This window comes from Ochotona princeps, chromosome 27 (assembly GCF_030435755.1).
Source record: "Ochotona princeps isolate mOchPri1 chromosome 27, mOchPri1.hap1, whole genome shotgun sequence".
In the NCBI taxonomy this organism is placed as follows: domain Eukaryota; kingdom Metazoa; phylum Chordata; class Mammalia; order Lagomorpha; family Ochotonidae; genus Ochotona; species Ochotona princeps.
This window is the reverse complement of record NC_080858.1, coordinates 421,918-440,944: the sequence shown is the minus strand read 5'-3', so window position 1 is coordinate 440,944 and position 19,027 is coordinate 421,918. Positions and strand designations below refer to the sequence as shown.

Sequence of the window (19,027 nt, the reverse complement as noted above, 5' to 3'; positions counted from 1 at the left end):
GTGAGAGTAATGTTCTGGACGGTCAGTATTTTATGTATCCTTTGTTTAAGCTCTTGAGGAACAGAAAGTAGGTTTTTGTTCTTCGTTACTATTATTATCTACTTTGCATGTCTTGATATATTTATCTAATGGAGTGTTATAATTGTGAATCTGAAATGAAATCAAAGTATGCTGTTGTAAAAAGTAGAGAGGAAGATGAATAGTTAATGCAGGCAGGAAACAGGGTAGAAAAGGAAAACAAACTAAAATCTGTATTTTTGATATATGTAAAATTTGCTCACTACATACAAATGTATGTATATATATGTATGTATGCACACTAGATAGAAACACTATGTCATAACAGACGAGGCCTCAGAATGACACAATTATGAAGTAAATGTGTCTGAAAACAAAGGCTTAAAAGACATGACACAAAGTACACATAAGAAATGAAAAAATTACAAATAGTGTTAAAAAGTTTGTATTCATTTTATAGTAACTGAAAAACTGATAAAAATATCATTTACAAACATAAATGACAATATTTTTACTTCACTCTGTGGAACTATGACAAAACATATGCTTAACTATAAGTCAAAAGTATAATCATTGGGGCCAGGGTGATAATGGTAGGCAAGGGAGACCAGTTCAGGATGGCCCCAAAACTTGGGATCCTGTATCCACATGGGAGACCCAGAAGAAGCTTCTGGATTCAGATCAGTTCAGCTCTGGCTGTTGCAGTTACATGGGGATTGAACCAGTGAACAAAGAATCTTTCTCTCTGTATCTCCTTCTATTATCTGACTTTCCAATAAAAAGTAAATAACAATATTTTAAAACAAATGAAGACTAGAAGATCTAAAAGGCAAAATATTTAAATCATTAGGTAGCTTCTCTGATTACATGAAATCAAGTTAGAAATTTGTTCTCTGATCACATAGAATTAAGTTAGAAATAATATTCTAAATTCTCCTAGAGAAAAAAGTCAGAAGGAAAATCAGAAAATATACTTGACAAATTGTATCTTAACAATGGCATTACAATTTGGTTTTGTAATCATCAAAATCGCTTCTATTCACACATTATATATAGCACATTCACTGTGGGCTGGTTTTAAGAATTGTTTAGGAAATATTAAGTATATTTGGGACTGTGAAAAAGTTAATAAGGTCAATGGATGATAGAGTTACAGGACAATCTCCATTTAATTTGTTCATCAGTTTCAAAAGAAATAATTGTGCACTGCAATATAAGAATATGATTGTTAAATAAAAATTTTAAAAGACTAAGCAATAAAAACTAAAATGAGAAAAAAAAAGAAAATATTAAAAATAGTACTAAATGAAACCCTTTTGCAAGACTCCCATAAGGAGTGAAAAGGAAAACAAGTTTATGAGAAATGGCTAATTAGAACAAGCAGATTTTTAGGATGATTTATCATTAAGTGATTGAAAATTGCAACCATAATCAATGCCACTTTATATCCATTGCAATGTCCTTCATAAACAAATGTTCACAAAGAAAAACTAAAATTAGGCATTTCTTATGCAAGTGTAAAATGATGAAACTAGTACGAAATATGGTACTCAAGGACAGCATGTTAACATTCTCACAATGTTGGAACCAGTATGGGGTATCACGTGAAAGAAGCAGGGAGCACGTGTTCTCACGGTCTGAATCTGTTTCCTTTCAAAGTTGCCAGTATCTGTGGAATGAACTGTGGCATTGTGGACTGAGCTTCCCATACGGGTGCGGTTCATAACCTGGGTGTTCCTTTTTTATTTATTTTTTATAAAAGATTTATTTATTTTTATTGAAAAGTCAGATTTTACAGAGAGAAGGAGAGTCAGAGAGAAAGAACTTCCATCCTCTGGTTCCTTCCCAAGTAGAAGTTAATGGCTGGAGCGGAGTGGATGCAGGAGCTTCTTCTGGGTCTCCCATGTAGGTGCAGACCCAAGGCCTTAGGCAGACATCCACTGCTTTCCCAGGCCAAACTCAGGGAAGCTGATGGGAAGTGGGACCGCTGGGACACCAATTGGTGACCATATTGGATCATGGCTCCTGCAAGGCAAAGCAAGGCAAGGACTTTAGCCACTGGGCTATAGTGCTGGGTACCATGTTCCACTTTCAATTCAATTTCCTGCTTTTGCCCTGGGAAAACAACAGAGGATGGCTCAATTCCTTCAACACCTCTGCCCATGAGTGAGGTCTGAAGTGGCTCCTGGCTTTGGCTTGCCTTGGCTCTTGCCATTGTAGCCATGTGGGGAGTAAAGTAACAGATGGAAGATCTCTATCGCTCTCTCACCTTTTTTCTACTGCTCTGCATTCAAATAGAAAGCAAACATAATGCCACAAAGGAGAGCTCTGTGGTTTAGTAGATAAAGCCACTGACATCCCACATGGGCAATGGTTCAAAGCCTGGATGTTCCACTTCTGACCCAACTCTCTGATAACAGGCCTGGAAAGGAAGTGGAGGATGGATCAAGCACTTGGGTTCCTGTAACCAAGTCACAGACATGGACAAAACTCCTGGCTCATGGCTTCAGACTTGCTTACCTCTGGCCATTCCAATTATTGAGGAGTGAACCAGCAGATGGCAGATCTATCTCCATCTCTCCCTCTTCCTCAGTAGCTCTGCTTTACAAATTAAAAAATCCTGAAGGAAAAGAAAGCACCCTGCAGTAGGAAATGGTATTATGGTACAGCACATTAAGCTACCATTAGCCCCATTTCCAATCCAGTTCTAAGCTAACATACATTGGAAACAGTAGGAGATGGCTCAAGTATTTGGGTGGGACACTCAGTTGGACCTCCTGGTTCTTCTCTTTGACATGGCCCAGCCCTGACATTGGAACCACTTGGAGATACAACTGGCAGATAGCAGATAGCTCTCTCTCTCCTCTTTCTGTAACCCAGTCTTTTAAATAAGTAAATAAATAGGATTTATTTAAATATTTAACAAAAAATGTAGCGTATTTCATTCTCCACACATCCCTGTAGCAGCTCATGAATATACTATATCCTCCAAATGTTATTAGCCATCACACTATTTCAGCCATTCCAAAAAAGGCAAAAAAAAATGAATAATGAATATATGTATGTGGAAATTCTTACTACTCCAAATAAAATGCTTGAGCGTTTATTGTCAGGTTGGTACTCAGTCATTTTGATTGTATCATGTATAAGGTGTGCAAAAATCATTTCAAACTTGATATTCCACAGTAATTAACAATTTTAGTTTCAAACTGAATCATGTACAGTGAGGACCTTGGATAAGTGGGAGGCTGGGTGGGGCTTCTCCCTTTATCTCCACATTTACCCCAGATACAGAAAAAAAAAAAGAGAAAGTGGAAATGATAGTCTTACACACTTTTCTATAGCCCTTGAACCCTTGTGCCCTAATTAACCATGTGATGATTGTCAAACATAAAGAAAAAAAAAACTGAATCATGTAAATAATGTCTGTCTATGGCATCAGAAAATGGGGAAAGTTTCACTCAGCTTTAACCGCCCCAATGTATTAGTTATGACAATTTTACCTTCTTTCCCTCTTGCTTTTTCATTTGAGTTTATGAAACATCATAAAGCCCCTACAATACAATGTAAATCAAGCTGAGAAGTAAACAGACAACTTACTGAAGATGTGTTTGAAAGCATGTCTTGGAAGTATGTGGTGGGCTGCAGGGCTACACCTGCAAGAGAAGGTGGGGAGAGGGAGTTAGGAATTGGTCTTGCTTGTTCCTAGTCTCCTTAGTGGCTCCTATTGTGCTAAGTAATGTCAAGACAGGAACCAGACACAATGGCTGGGGACACAAAATCCATCATCTTCCCTGGGCAAGAATAGTGCTTTACAGAGGACAGTGCCAGGAAGGCTTCCTTGAAACAGCATCAACAATTTCAATAATTGGCAGTGATTAATTAAATTAAGTGCTCGTTAGCTTAATTCCAACATTTATTACTTATTTAAAAATAACAATGTTACTGCCAAGTACTAACTTATTTTTTAACAACCATTGTTCAGACTACAACACACCATAGAAAAACATCAGTTACTAAAATTGTTACTGCAGCAAAATAACTGGGTATTAAGTATTTCCCTATTCTATAGAGGAGCTGCATAAGGATTTCCATTAGAACACTGCTTGCAGTTTATACTAAAATTATGTAAAGGCAGAAATCTTTCAGTCAAGAGTTCTTTTGTCTACACCTACATAGGAAATACAGATATAAGTATTCTACACAGATTGTTAGTAATTATTCCAAATGAAAGTTCATAAGACTTCAATGACACTTCCCAGTTTAAAAACCCTCTATGACACTTGACTTTGTCATTTAATTTGTCATAGCCCATAGGAAATCCATAAATATGGCAGCAACATTGTTTGAAAAATATTTTTGGGCCCGATACAGTAGCCTGGTGGCTAAAGTCCTTGCCTCGCATGCACCAGGATCCCATATGGGTGCGGTTCTAATCCCAGCAGCCCCGCTTCCCATCCAGCTCCCTGCTTGTGGCCTGGGATAGAAGTCAAGGACAGCCCAAAGCCTTGGGACCCTGCACCTGTGTTGGAGGCCCGGAAGAGGCTCTGGACTCCTGGCTTTGGATCAGGAACAAGCTCCAGAGCCTGTCTTCAATTGGCTCAGCTGCAGCCATTTCAGCCGCTTGGGGAATAAATCACTGGATGAAAGATTTTCCTCTCTGCATGTGTAACTTTACAATAAAAATAAATAAATCTTAAGAAAAACTTATTTAAAAAAAAAAAAACTTTACCTCATGAAATAGTTATTTCAAAAGCCAGAGAAAATTATTAGACTTAGAGGAGTGAATGTCATGATACATGAAGTTGGGCTTCTGCTTGGGACAGATCACGTCTGATCCCCAAATGCCTTGTCCATGCCTACTGGCCATTTATCACTTCCAATGCAGTATCCTGCTATTGTGCCTGGAACACAGTGGGTGGGTTCCAGGACCCCCAGGAAACCTAGATGGATTCCTGTTGCCGGACTAAGCATGGCAGAGCCCTGAGCGTGAATCAACCAGTGATGGAATAGCTCTCATCTCTCTGCAATCTATGTTTCAACTAAATATTGCATTTATAAAATAATTACAAAGCAACATACTGTATATAAAACTATATATTTCAGGTTGATTTGTGGATATGTTGGTGAGTCATAAAGAATTACATTTCAAATTCAATTAAGAGAGCTTCACAAAGACATTTACTTCCTTTAATTGTTTCTATTTTTGGTGATTTTTACATAGCTGACTAGAGTGATAAGGGTCAAGGGTTATGGGAAGGGGCCCGGCGGCATGGCCTGGTGGCTGAAGTGCTCACCTTGAATGCCCCGGGATCCCATATGGGCGCCAGTTCTGGTCCCGGCAGCTCCACTTCCCATCCAGCTCCCTGCTTGTGGCCTGGGAAAGCAGTCGAGGATGGCCCAAAGCCTTGGGACCCTGCATCTGCGTGGGAGACCTGGAAGAGGTTCCTGGTTTCCAGCTTCGGATCGGTGCGCATCAGCCCGTTGCGGCTCACTTGGGGAGTGAAATATCAGATGGAAGATCTTCCTCTCTGTCTCTCCTCCTCTCTGTATATCCGGCTTTCCAATAAAAAAAAAGGGGGGGCGTTATGGGAAGGTGGGTGAAATCAACATTTTCACATTCTCTTTTTTTTCCTTCCTATATCTGGGGGGAGGAAAGAGACAGGAAAGAAGCACACTCAACCTCCAAACTGCCTCTGCATTTTAGGATCAAGGACAGCCACCCAACACCATCCCAGCATCCCTGAAGTGGGACATACTCCGAGGGTGCTGGGGTCCATGTGGTGGGTGTGGAAGACAGGAAGGTGTGAAGAGTATTGTTCCATTGGAGGTAGTGCCACAAGGAATTTCCTGCTGCATGGCAGGGCCCAGCGCATGTCTCCACAACTACCTGAATGCAGTTCCACCTCCCTTTGCAAGGACACCAGACAACCACACTGAGTATTCTGTAATCTATTTAGGCATTGTCTGCCTCTGCGGGAGTTGTTTATTACCTATGTGAAGTTGATGTTGCTAATACCTTTTTAGCCAAAGGGTCTTTTATTTATTGCTGTCTCAGCTGCCCCCATTGACCATATGGTAATCAAGGGTATTATCCCCTAGGTGTAGTAGGAATCTATTCTTTCCCTCTTTCCTTGATCTTTAGGTCCTTCCTTCTGTGATGCATTTCCTCCCTTAACTCATATAAGATCAAGTTGTAGGATGAGGACTGTAGTAGGAATGTGTTACTGATTGATATGCACCATCTATTGAGAACTTCCTGACCACAGGGTCAGGATGGATAGCACCCTGCTTTAAGATGAAGCAAATGGCAGAATTATCCTTAGAAACACCCATTTGACCATGACGTAAATAGTCTGAGCCAGAGTTTGACTGCTTCTGCGTAAATAAATTGGACAGCTTTCTTGCACTGTCCATTATGATGATAAAATTGTAGTGGTCCATTTCTTTCCTCTTTATGTCTCATCCACACACCCTTCGTGAGTTCCCAACTCAGCAGGAGCTGGACTCTGGCACGAGGGTCCTGCTCAAGAGGTTTTGATAGTTCAACAGTTCTGAATTACTGCCAATCTCGCCACTCCAAGTACAATGAAATCTCTTTAGAATCCACTGGTTTGCATAGTTCACATTAGACTTTCCATTTGCCCAGTTCTTTACTGCCAACTCTTGGCTGGGGTAGTTGATCAATTTGTTCTGTCCTCCATCCCTGTTATGGTTATCAGGTGTCCTCTGCAGACTCCAATGTACTGCCATATCCTCCATGTGTACCTGGATATGCTGTCCACTGCTCCATCTAAGCCACTGACAATGCACTCTTCGGTCAGACCACAGAACCTGCAATTCTCTCCATGGTTGGGGTTCTGAGTCCAGCAATTCAGTTGGGGGGGATACCCAAAGAAACATCATTTGAGGTGATCCCAGATCTGACTCATGTGTGCTTGCCAAATCATGGTCTGGCACAGTCTGTTACACACACTGGTAGTTGCAATTGCTGGGTCATTTCTGTCTCCAATCCTGATTTCTATGCAAACCAATGGGTGTTAGAGCCTAGCCTGATCCCACCAACTCACGCAAACCAGTGGGAGCTATAGCCTATTCAGAGGGACCTGCAATAATCCCCACAACGCCCAACCCTGCCCTGGTTCCCATGCTGTTCCAGTCTGTCCCAAATCTCATTCAGCTCTTATACTTGATAATGGGCACTGAAACCTGGTTCAACTCAACCAGTTCCACTATCCAGCCACACATGTGCCAGTGGGTGACACTCTCTGTCTAGCCATGCCTGTCTCAGTTCTGGTTTCATGATCACCAGGCAGAGTGGCAACCCAAGATGGAGGTGCCCACTGTTTCCCTACTGGGTCCACTCCCATTCACCGATCTTGCACTCTCCAGGTGGTTCTACAGTTTAAGTTGACAGAATTTACCCCACATGCCAGCATCTGCCAGCTAATGCTGTAGCAAAATCCAACCATTTGTCACCCACTCTGGTGTATGCAGGCAGCAGTAGGAATAGTCAGCCTAGTCTGCCTTACCCCTGATCCAGCTCACACGAGGTCAACAGGTTTGTAGCCCTGCCTGAGTTGGTCTGCCCCCACCAACTTGTGTTTTCCAGTGTGACTGGTGATCCAGCAGGAGAGCCCAATGCAGCCCCCTACCTGACCATCCCCTTCCCCATTGGTGGCCAGAGTCCAGCTCCAGCTGAGTTCGGAACTTGAGAAGGGTGCATGGATGAGGCACAAAGAAAGAGAGACGGACCACTACAATTCCATGATCATAGTGGACAATGTGAGAAAGCTGTCCACTTTATTTATACAAAACCAAACTCTGGCTCAGACTTTTTACGTCATGGTCAAGTGGGTGTTTCTAAGGATAATTCTGCCATTTGTTTCACCTAAGGCAGGATGTCATCCATCCTGGCACCCATCAATCAGTAACACATTCCTACTGCAATCCTCATTCTATAACTAGTCTTGAATCAGCTAAGGGAGGAAATGTATCACAGAAGGCAGGACCTAAAGATCAAAGAAAGAGGGAAAGAATAGGTTTCCCTTACACCTGGAGACTTAGCACCCTTGATTAGCATATGGTCAATGGGGGAGGAAGACCCTAAGCATAGGTTCCCACCACACCTGGGGGCAGAACACCCTTGATTAGCATATGGTCAATGGGGGAGGAGTATCCTAAGCATAGGTTTCTGCTATACCTTTGATTAGCATAGGATCAAAGGGGGAGTTAACACCCCTGATCAGCATATTGTCAATGGGGGGCAGCTGTGACAGCAATAATAAAAGGCCTTTTGGCTAAAAACGATATCAGCAACATCAGCTTCCAAGCTCACATCGACACCAAACAGTACTATACATTAACTCCGCAGAGGCCGACAATGCCTAAATAGATTACAGAAATCTCAGTGGGGTTGTCTGGTGTCCATACAAAGGGAGGTGGGGCTGCATTCATGTGGTCGTAGAGACATCCACTGGGACCCTGCCACACAGCGGAAAATTCCTTGTGGCCCTGCCTGCAATGGAACAATACTCTTCACACCTTCCTGTCTTCCACACCCATCACACGGACCACAGCAATTGGTCTCACATGTGCTGGTTGGATACTGCGGCCCAGTCTGGCATGGCCAACCTCACCTTGACATTTGCCAGTAGGTGCTGTAGCCTAGCTCAGCCCAGCCAGCCCCCAGTCCTGGCCCTCATGTGTACTGGCTTGTGTTGCGACCCAACTCAGCTGACCCACATTCCATTCTGGTGCTCATTTTCGCCATCATGTGATATGAACTGGCTCAGCCTAGTTTGCCCCAGACTTGAGCTAAATGTATGCCAGTGGGTACCATTCCCTGGCCTGGTCTGGGCTGTTATCTATCGTGGTTCCTGTGCTCACCGTCAGGAACTGTGTCCTGACAGAGGAGTTTCCCAAGCTCCTCCATCAGAACCTCTCCCATTGCCAGATCTCATGCACACCAGTGGGTCCATGGGTCAGCTCTACTTAGTTCACCTCCTGTCCTAGCAGGAACAGTGGCCTTTCCTGACCAGCCCTCACCCATTCTACTTTTTACTCTTGGGTGTTACAGCCCAGCCAAGCTTGGTCCACATGCAGACACAGCTAACACCTGGATCAGCAGGGGCAGACATCTAGCCCAGTCTGTACCACACCTAACCTGGTTCTCACAAGCACCGTGGATGCTGGAGTCTGGCCCAGCCTGGTATACTCCAGACCCAGTCCACACTTGTGCTGAAGGACACTGTAACCATGTCTAGATTAGACCGCAGCCCCTACTCTGGCTTTTGTACTATTCAATGAGAACCACATCCCACTAGTGTGTCCCCTTTGCTCCCCAACCAGACCTGTTCCCAGCTATAGATCCTGTGTTTGCAATGGTTGCTCTAACCCAGCTTAACATAGTTCCTCACCTGTCTTGATCTTTGGCTTTGGATGCTGTAACCTGGCCTGTCCCAACCTGCCCCTAGTCTGAACTCTTGCTGGCAGGTGTTGGAACCTGGTCCTGCCCAGTCCAGTCCCATCCCTGGCTCATGCAAACAAGGAAGTCTGACAGCCTAGCTTGGTATGACCTGTGCTCCAGCCTGGTTTCCACACTTGCTGGTGAGGTAAAGACTGCTTGGCCCTGCCCAATCTGCCCCCTTCCAAAATCAACCCACACATCTGCCAACATGTGGTGCCACCTTGCCCAGTCTACCCAACCCCCAGGCCTGGACCCCATGCTTGCCCTAGGCGTTATGACCCACTAGGCGAGTTTTCATGTTCCCTGACTCGGCCCACTCCTAGACCCAGATCTCATGCATGCCAGCAAGAGTTAGGTCCTTGTAGGCATATCCTGCCCCTCCATCTTGTCATTGTGTGAGCTGGTGAATGTTGTGTCCTGGGCTACTCCACAACCTGTTTTAGGATGCACATATGGGTGCTGCAGGCTGGACCTGTCCCACCTACTCTTGGTCCCAGTACCTGTGAGTGTTGGGAGGTTCCAAGGTCACACCTAGCTCATCCTATCACCACCCCAACTCTTAAGCTATACAGCAGAGCTTGATTTTCCATGGGGTTGCTTCTACTCATGCCCTGCATATTCTACTACTGTACCTGTAAGCCCTAGAATTCGCCCACCACTCAGATACCCCCCAGCAGTTACTATGCTGCTGGAAGGTCTTTCCACCCAAGCCCCAAGGTCAAACTCACCTGACCAAAACATCCCCCCTCAAGATGGTGGCAGTGGGCAGAACCAGGGATCTGAATGGCAGAGATCCCCTCACACTGTATTTACCGTGAAAAGAGAAAACTCAGGCCCAGGCAAGCCTCGGATTCACCCACTGCTTGGCAGTGGTACCTGGGGCTAGGGTCCCAAGCACTGAGTCTGACCTGGCTCTCCAGGGGATCCCCAAGAGCCACCACCACAAAGATATTTCTATAAGTGATGTTTTTTACAGGTGTTTGGGCACTCTAGTTTGTTTTACTCATGTCAAAATTTCTGTTAGTAGTAGTAGTAAAAGTAACTTTTCTATTTTTTTAAATAATTGAAAATGAATTCATGCCAAAATCTGCAGTACTTCTGCTTGTCATTAATAGATAACTGATACTAAGTGAGAAAAACTGCATTATAAACCTATCACATTCACACAATTCAAAGTATTGGAAAAAGAATAGGTTGGCATCTTCAAGGAAGCATCTTTTCTTTTTTTAAGAGTTATTTATTTTCATTGCACAGTTAGATATACAGAGCGGAGGAGAGACAGAGAGGAAGATCTTCCATCACATGACTCACTCCCCAAGTGAGCACAACGGCCAGTGCTACGCTGATCTGAAGCCAGCAGCTAGGAACCTCCTCCAGGTCTCTCACACAGGTGCAGAGTCCCCAGGTTTTGGTCCATCTTCAACTGCTTTTCCAGGCCACAAGCAGGGAGCTGGATGGGAAGCAGGGCTGCTGGGATTAGAACTGGCACCCATATGGGATTCAGGTGTGTTTAAGGTGAGGACTTTAGCTGCTAGACCACTGCACTGGGCCCCAAGGAAACATCCTAACACAGTGGGGTCATGTTCTAAATCAACATAGTTTGCTTAGATGGATCTCAAAAGCAAAAAAGTGGCCTCCAATTACCTGGGTAGCATGAAACATATTACGCAAAGTCAGAGTTTTTGATAGCAAAGTAATATGCCTCATATTAGGCATTCCATGTTAGGTCAGATACAATCCTACCCATGAACTGTGGCCATGCTAGGAGGATAATAAGATAATCACATCCTGTCTGGCACAATATTTGAACCACTAGTGAGGTTGCCTATCCATGACTAGAAAAACAAATGAGTTCCATCTGCCAAGACATAAATAGTTACTAAGTTAACAATTTTTCATCCCGTAAGGTAGTTCCACATTTAGCCCAACCTGAGATAACCTTGAAATATTCACGATTTATAGTCTTGTCTTTATAAACTGTGATGTTCTGAACTTTGGGGTCAAAAGTTCTTTCTTGGGATCAGAATGGTACTCAACAGGATTGTCCTGTGCCTGTAGTGCAGGCATCACATATGATGACAACAAACAGTTCACTGTTTATGCACTAAGAAAGTAGTTAAGGATGGCTCAAGTCCTTAGGACCCTGCACCCACATAAGAAATCTGGAAGAATCTCTCAGATTCTAATCAGCTCAGCTTTTGCCATTGCAGCCACGTGGGGAGCAATCCAGCCAATTGGCAATCTCTCTTTTTCTTCCTTTAGATTTGTTTTTAAAATCAGTAAGAAAAGAAAATGTGCTCTGAGAAAAGATTTCTGGTGGGTCTGATGCAGCAGCCTAGTGGTTAAGCCCTCGACTTGGATTTGCCAGGATCCACTATGCTCACTGGTTTGTGTCCCAGCTGCTCCACTACATACAACTCTCTGCTTGTGGTCTGGGAAAGCAATAGAGGATGGACCAAAATCTTGGTACCCTTGAACCCACATGGGAAACCTGGAAGAAGCTCCTGGCTCCTGGCTTCAGATTGGCTCAGCTGTGGCCATTGTGGCCACTTAAAAAGTGATCCCTCAGATGGAAGATCTTTCACTTTGTCTCTCCTTCTCTTTATGAATGACTTTCCAATAAAAATAAATAAATCTCTCTTTTTTTTGGTAAAGATTTATTTATTTTTATTGGAAAGGCAGATGTACAGAGAGGAGGAGAGACAGAGAGGAAGATCTTCCATCTGATGATTCACTCTCCAAGTGGCTGCGATGGCTGGTGCTGCACCAATCCAAAGCCAGGAACCAGGAAGTCCTTTCCGGGTCTCCCACGCAGATGCAGGGTCCCAAGGCCTTGGGCCATCCTCAACTGCTTTCCCAGGCCACAAGCAGGGAGCTGGATGGGAAGTGGAGCTTCCGGGACCAGAACCGGCACCCATATGGGATCCCGGGGCGTTCAAGGCGAGGACTTTAGCTGCTAGGCCATGCCGCCGGGCCCCTTTCATGGATTCTTATGTGAAGCTAGCAATTCTTAGAAAAATTATTCTTGGGCCTACTGTGATTGCCTGGCAGGTAAAGTCCTCCTCTTGAATGCCCCGGGATCCCATATTTGTACCGGTTCTGATCTCGGCTGCTTCACTTCCCATCCAGCTCCCTGCTTGTGGCTTGGTAGAGTAGTTGAGGATGGACCAATGCATTGGTACCCTGCACCCATGTGAGGATCCGGAGGAGGTTCCTGGTTCCTGGCTTTGGATTGGCACGCACCGGCCCGTTGCGGCTCACTTGGGGAGTGAAATATCGGATGGAAGATCTTCCTCTCTGTCTCCTCCTCCTCTCTCTGTATATCTGACTTTGTAATAAAAATAAATCTTAAAAAAAAAAAAAGAATCCATGAAAGCTTTTGTGCAACACCTGTGTTCTTTTCTGGTATAAAACTCTGTGTATTCTCAAATAAATTGTGCTATCCTGAATATGTGGATGATGGCTGCAGTGCAGATTAATAAAAGCATTTCTCCATTAAGCATCTTATTATTGTCTGTTTGATTAATCCTGACAGTACAGAATACCTAGTCACAAAAAAAAAAAAAAGCTGAAATAGTCCCAATGTGGAGAGAGACGCAAGTAAGCATCACAGTACACAGTCCTAACAGACATGGCCAGAAAGAAAATGCCCTGTGACACATTATAGTTAAACTGTCATAAATGGAACACAGAAAGAACAGAAAGAACATTCTACAATCTGCAAGAGAAAACTGTCCAGTCACATGTAAGTGAGCCAATATTAGACCATCTTAGCAAAGTAGGGGGAGACAGAATAATGCACAATGTTTAACTGCTGCCTGCTGGGCTAGTACCTCACATCAGTGCTGGCTTGAGTCTGATGCTCTACACCAATCCACTTCCCTGCTAAGTCGCCCAGAAAAGCAGTGGAAGATGACCCAGGCATTCAGAAACCTGCCACCCACATGGAAATGGAAAACAGGATGGAATTTCAGGTGCTTAGCTTCAGCCTGACTCAGTCACTGGAGGGGTGAACAATTTCTTGAAATACTTCTCTGTCTCTACCTCTCTCTTCAACTCAGCCTTTCAAATAAAATTAATGTTAAAAAAGAGAGCACAATATATTCCAAGCTATGAAAGAAAAAAAAAAAAAGGCACTCCCAACCAAAAATACTATACCCAGAAAAACTACTTACACAAAAGGGGTATCTTTCACAATGAATTCATCACCAGAGAACTGACCTTAACAAGATCTGGGAAGGGCCCAGCCCAAGGCTCAGTAGCTAAATCCTTGCCTTTCATGCACTGGGATCCCACATGGGCACCACTTCATGTCCCGGCTGCTCCACTTCCCATCTAGTTCCCTGCTTGTGGCCTGGGACATCAGGAGAACAGCCCCAAGCCTTGGGATCCTGCACATGCGTGGGAGACCCAGAAGAGACTCCTGGCTTCAGAATGGCTTGACTCCTGCTGTTGAGGCCACTTGGGAGCTGGGCCAGCAAATGGAATCTCTGTCTGTCTCTCCTCTCTGTAGATCTGCCTTTCCAATACAAATAAATATATCTTTCAAAATTTACATTAGATATCTTTTCTGCCCAAAATTGAATAAAACTGGAAATCAACAAAAGAAACTTCAAAAATTACAGATACACGGCAAACAAATAAACATTAGTGAAGGAATAAGGAAGCTAACACTAAAGAAATCAAAGGGGAAAGTTTGAAATTCCTCCAACCAAATGAAGATAGTTACCACATATGAAAACTTATGGAATACAGCAAAAGAAATACTGAAAGGAAAGTATATAACAGTAAGCAGCTACATCAAAACCCAGAAATATATCAAATGATGTGACAATGCTATCTTAAGGACCTAGAAAACTGCAAACCACCACACCAAAGTTAACAGAAGGAAAGAAATTACAAAACTCTAAGGAGCAATGTGGTAGTACATCAGGATAATCCTACTGACACCAGTTCTAGTCCCTTGTGCTCTGGTTTGATCCAGCTATCTGCTGTGACCTGGGAAAACAGAGAAAGATGGCCCAAGGCCTTGGGCTCCTGCATCCATCCAGGAGACCTATAAAAACTCTTGGCCCCAGCTCTAGATCAGCCCAGCACTCACCACTGTAATTACTTGGGAAGTAACCGAGTAGATGGAATCTCTCTCTCTCTCTCTCTCTCTCTCTCTCTCTCTCTGTGTGTGTGTGTGTGTGTGTGTCTCTCATGCTGTTTTTAACTCTTTCAAGTAAAAGAAGTCTTCTAAAAAGAGAGCTTGGGGAAAAAGCAACCTTAAAAATTCATTGTAGAATTAAACAGAAACTAAAACCACAATGTAAACCAAGAATGCCTTTTCAAAAGATTAAAGAAAGACAAATAACTACAAACATATATGAAAAGGGAGACAACACAGAAAAACAAAAGACTACCACAGAACATTAGAAACATTTACATGCCAAAAGATAGGCAAATCTACAAGTAATACACAACTTACAAAAACTGAACCTCAAAGACACAGAAGACATGGATCGGCCAATGAGGAACAATACGGAATCAGTTATAAAATGCTTTCCAACAAAGTGCAGGACCAGAGAAGCATTACTAATGAATATCAGAGTCAGTCAAGCAGAGTAATAACCATTCTTCTAACAATATCCCAAAATACTAACAAAGGAGGGAACTCTTCCAAGCTCATTTAGAGGTCAATGTCAAAACCAGACATGTACACCATGACAACAACAAAAACACAATTAAAACCTTGTGAGCAGAGAGGTTAAGATTCTCACCAAACACTACCAGTCAAATCCAACAACACATCAAAAAGATCATCCATCATAATCTAAAGGGATTTATCCCAGGAATGCAATGAATGAAGATGAAAATTACGATTATTTAAACATGCAGAGAACAATTTAACCGAATAATACTCAACAAATGAGCTACAAAACGAACATAATTCATTTTAATAAATACTATATATAACAAAGCCAGGACCCATATTGTATGACTAGTGGAAAGCTAAAAGGATTGCTTAAGATCTGGAACCAGATAAGGATGAACACTCTCCCTACTTTTACTCAATGCAGCAGTGGAAGTTTTAGAGTAATTGCAAAAGAAAAAATAAGTAGAAGAGCAAGGAGTATTGTGGATACAAGAACTACATCCCTGTTTGCAGATGACACTATTCTGTATATAGAAAATCCAAAAGCAGGATCCCATACGGGTGCTGGTTCTAATCCCGGCTGCTCCACCTCCCATCCAGCTTCCTGCTTGTGGCCTAGGAAAGCAGTTGAGGACAGCCCAAAGCCTGGAACACTGCACTCATGTGGGAGACCCAGAAAAAGCTCCTGGCTCCTGGCTTCAGATCGGCTTGGCTCCAGCTGTTGAGGCTACTTGGAGAGTGAATCAACAGGAAGAAGATCTTCCTCTCTGTCTCTCCTCTTCTCTAGATATCTCTGGATAGAAGAGCTCTCTCTCTTTCTCTCTCTATTGTTGTGCACGTGATTCTATTTTTCTGTCAGATTTCTCAATCAGAAAAGAAAAACTTCTAAAAATGACTATAATCACATCAATGCACACCAAAATCAAATTGAAAAATGCTAAGAGACGGAATTTTGGGCAGATACAGAAGAATAACAGACATTGGAATAGTAAATGTAAGTCAATACTTATTTGCTCTGATTTTCAAACTCTTTTCAAAGTTCCTATCTATTTGAGACACAATACTAATCTGATATGGGTTTTATAACTTGAAAAAGTAAAACATGTTATGGTAAGTATGGCGCACAGGCTGGAAAGAGATCAGCGGAAATACACTACAATTCATAAATGAGGATACTATTACTTGGACAAACACTCTTAGTCAAAGATGAACTCTGTGAATCACAAAACTATGAAACAGGTTAAAAACACTAGGGCAACAAAGGAGTCCCAGGCCATACTCCTATTTCTGTCTAGTACGAATTACTCCCATAGAAGAAAGACTTGATTTGGCATACCATAGATAAGACAGAAATCAGAAGCAACTGACAGAGAAAACCTAAGCACAGACACACAAGAGAGATCAAGAAAAGACAGATTGTTACAAAAACAGTCAAACTATGTAGCAAGGTATGTAGCAATCATGGTAAAGGGTTTTGTATGATTGCTGAGCAAATCAATCATAGAATCTAATCGAGTTCAACCTTGAGATCTCAGGTGAAAGGAGCCCTCTGCAGTGTGGTGGCTGCACAGAGTACCCGAGCCAGGTAGGACCCAATGTGTGTGACTTGGCCCATGGGCGCCATCACCTCACAGTGATGGAGTCCTGGCTGTTGGAGGCCAGTGCGCCCAAAGGACACCAGGCTCCACCTGCTGGCCGCCCAGAGATGAGTACTAGGGTTTTTTGGGGTACGTAATTGGCACCTAGAGACAGCAATGGATTAGGTCAATGTGAATGTAGGTGAGGGATGAATTCTGTGTGACTCCCAGCAATGGGGTCACTGAGCTTGCTGGCAAGAATGGGGACTGAAACCTGGGAGTTTGGTTGGGAGAGTCCATATGATCTGTTTCGGTCAGATTGATTCACCAGTGCATATGGGAGTCCTGAGATGGGCTGTTAACATAGAACACTGCTGACTGACACATACCAGTCCACACAAAAGCTATGGCTGAGGGACTGTCTGGCAGGGTTGGATCCCAGTACCTGACTGAGTGTTGGAACAGGAGGGAGTCAAAATAGGAAGGGTCATGACACCAACCAGCTCAAGGCAGAACCAGGTCGGGGGTAGATTCTCCAGGGGATAAATGGGCCCAACCCTGTGGAAATACAACTCCTGTTGATCAGCTTAAGAGTTGGTGTGGAGATGGGCTGAGCTAGGAATGACTATGGATCCCAACGACACTCATGGGTGCTGGGGCTGGTGACAGCATGGGCAGGTCCAGGCTGCAGCACCTGCATGTGCATCCTACCAGAGGGTATGAGGCAGGCCGGGCCACAACATCCTCCAGTTCATAAATGCCAAGATGGAGTAGCAGGGTATGCTGGGCAAGAACCTAGCACCTCCTGGAACAAGTGAGCTCTGGGTCGGGGAGTGAACCATTGGGGGAACATGAGAACATGGAGAATCTATTGGTGGTCACAGCTCCCACTGGTGAGCACGTGTTTCAGACCTGGGTGTTGGACAGCTTGAGCAGGGTAACTCCAACTGTTGGCTGATGTGTGGGTTGGCTGTGTAGGGGGAGTGACCATGCAGGGGCAAGTCAACGTTATTTCATTGGCAAGAGCAGAAACCATGCAGGAGCACAGGTCAAGCTCAGCTAGGCTGTCACACATACCAGACTGCATGAGACGTGGAGGGGAGCAGACAGAGAAGGGCCAGGTTCCAGCACCTGCCAGTGAGTGGAAGGAATTGGGGTAGGCTGGGTCAGGTCAGGCTACAGCATCCAAACACAAAGGTCATGGCAGGTGAGGGACTAGGCCAAGCTGGGTCAGAGCAACCATTGCCAAGTGCAAGATCTGTAACTGGAAACACAGCTAGTTGGGGAGCTAAGGGATGTCCTGGCTGGGTTAGGGTTCCCACTCAGGCTGGAATGGGAGCCATGTTCTGCTCTGGATATGGCTACAGCATACCTTAGCACAAGTGTGGACTGGGGCTGGGTGTGCTGGGCTGGCTAGACCCCAGTACCCACTGGTGCTCATAAGGACCAAGGTAGATGTAGGATGGGCTAGGCTAGGTTTTTGCCCCTGTTGAGCCAGATGTGAGCTGTGTCTGTGTGTGCACCAGGCTAGACTGGGCTGTGATACCCAACAATAATAACTGGATTGGGTTGAAAGCCAGTCAGGAAAGGCCATTCATTGTTCCTGCTAGATCAGGAGGTGGACTAAGTAGGGCTGGCCCCTGGACCCACCCGTGTGTGTGAGATCTAGCATTGGAAATGGTTCTGATAGACAAGCCTGGGATACTCTTCCATCGGCACATAGTCCATGCAGATGAGTATAAAAACCACGACAGGAAGCAGCCCAGAAAGAGCCAGCAAATGGTACCCAAAGGTATACATTTGGCACAGATCAGGGGCAAACCAAGGACTGCCAGTTCACATCACCCACTGGCAAATCCAAGCACATTAATGGAATGTGGGTCAGGCTGGGTCCGGTTGCAACACATGACAGTACAGATGAGGGCTGGGACTGGGTGCCGGCTGGGCTGGGCTAGGCTTTAGCCTCCACCAACCTGAGCTGGAATTGGGCATAGGGCCTCACAGGGCTGAGCTGGGCCAGGCTACAGCACCCACGGGCAAAAGCTGAGGTGAGGCAGGTCTTGCCAGACTGGGTCATGGCACCTAACCAGCACACGCAAGACCAAGTTGCGGGGGAGGAGTAAAGCTGCCAGGGGAAATGTGAGGCATCTGCTGCAGGAACACAACTCCCACTGGAGAGTGTGAGTTGGGATGGGGCAGACCAGATCGGGCAGGACTACCAAGCCCTTGGGCCTCATGTGAGCTAGATCAGGGAAAAGCCAACTGGACTGACTTCCTACTGCTGCAAACATAAATCAGAGTGGTTGAAGGTTGGCTGGGCTGTGC

The 19,027-nt window shown here is 44.4% G+C and overlaps 1 protein-coding gene across 1 annotated transcript in view; it reads right to left on the bottom strand.

Moving 5' to 3' along the window:
• LOC131478135 (KRAB domain-containing protein 4-like) overlaps positions 1-19,027 on the bottom strand; it is a 38,705-nt gene that overhangs the window by 15,071 nt on the left and 4,607 nt on the right. Inside the window, exon 2 of the mRNA XM_058656045.1 lies at positions 3,619-3,674. Within this exon, the coding sequence (XP_058512028.1) occupies positions 3,619-3,639 (21 nt within the window). The 5' untranslated portion in view covers positions 3,640-3,674. The remainder of the gene's footprint in view (positions 1-3,618; positions 3,675-19,027) is intronic.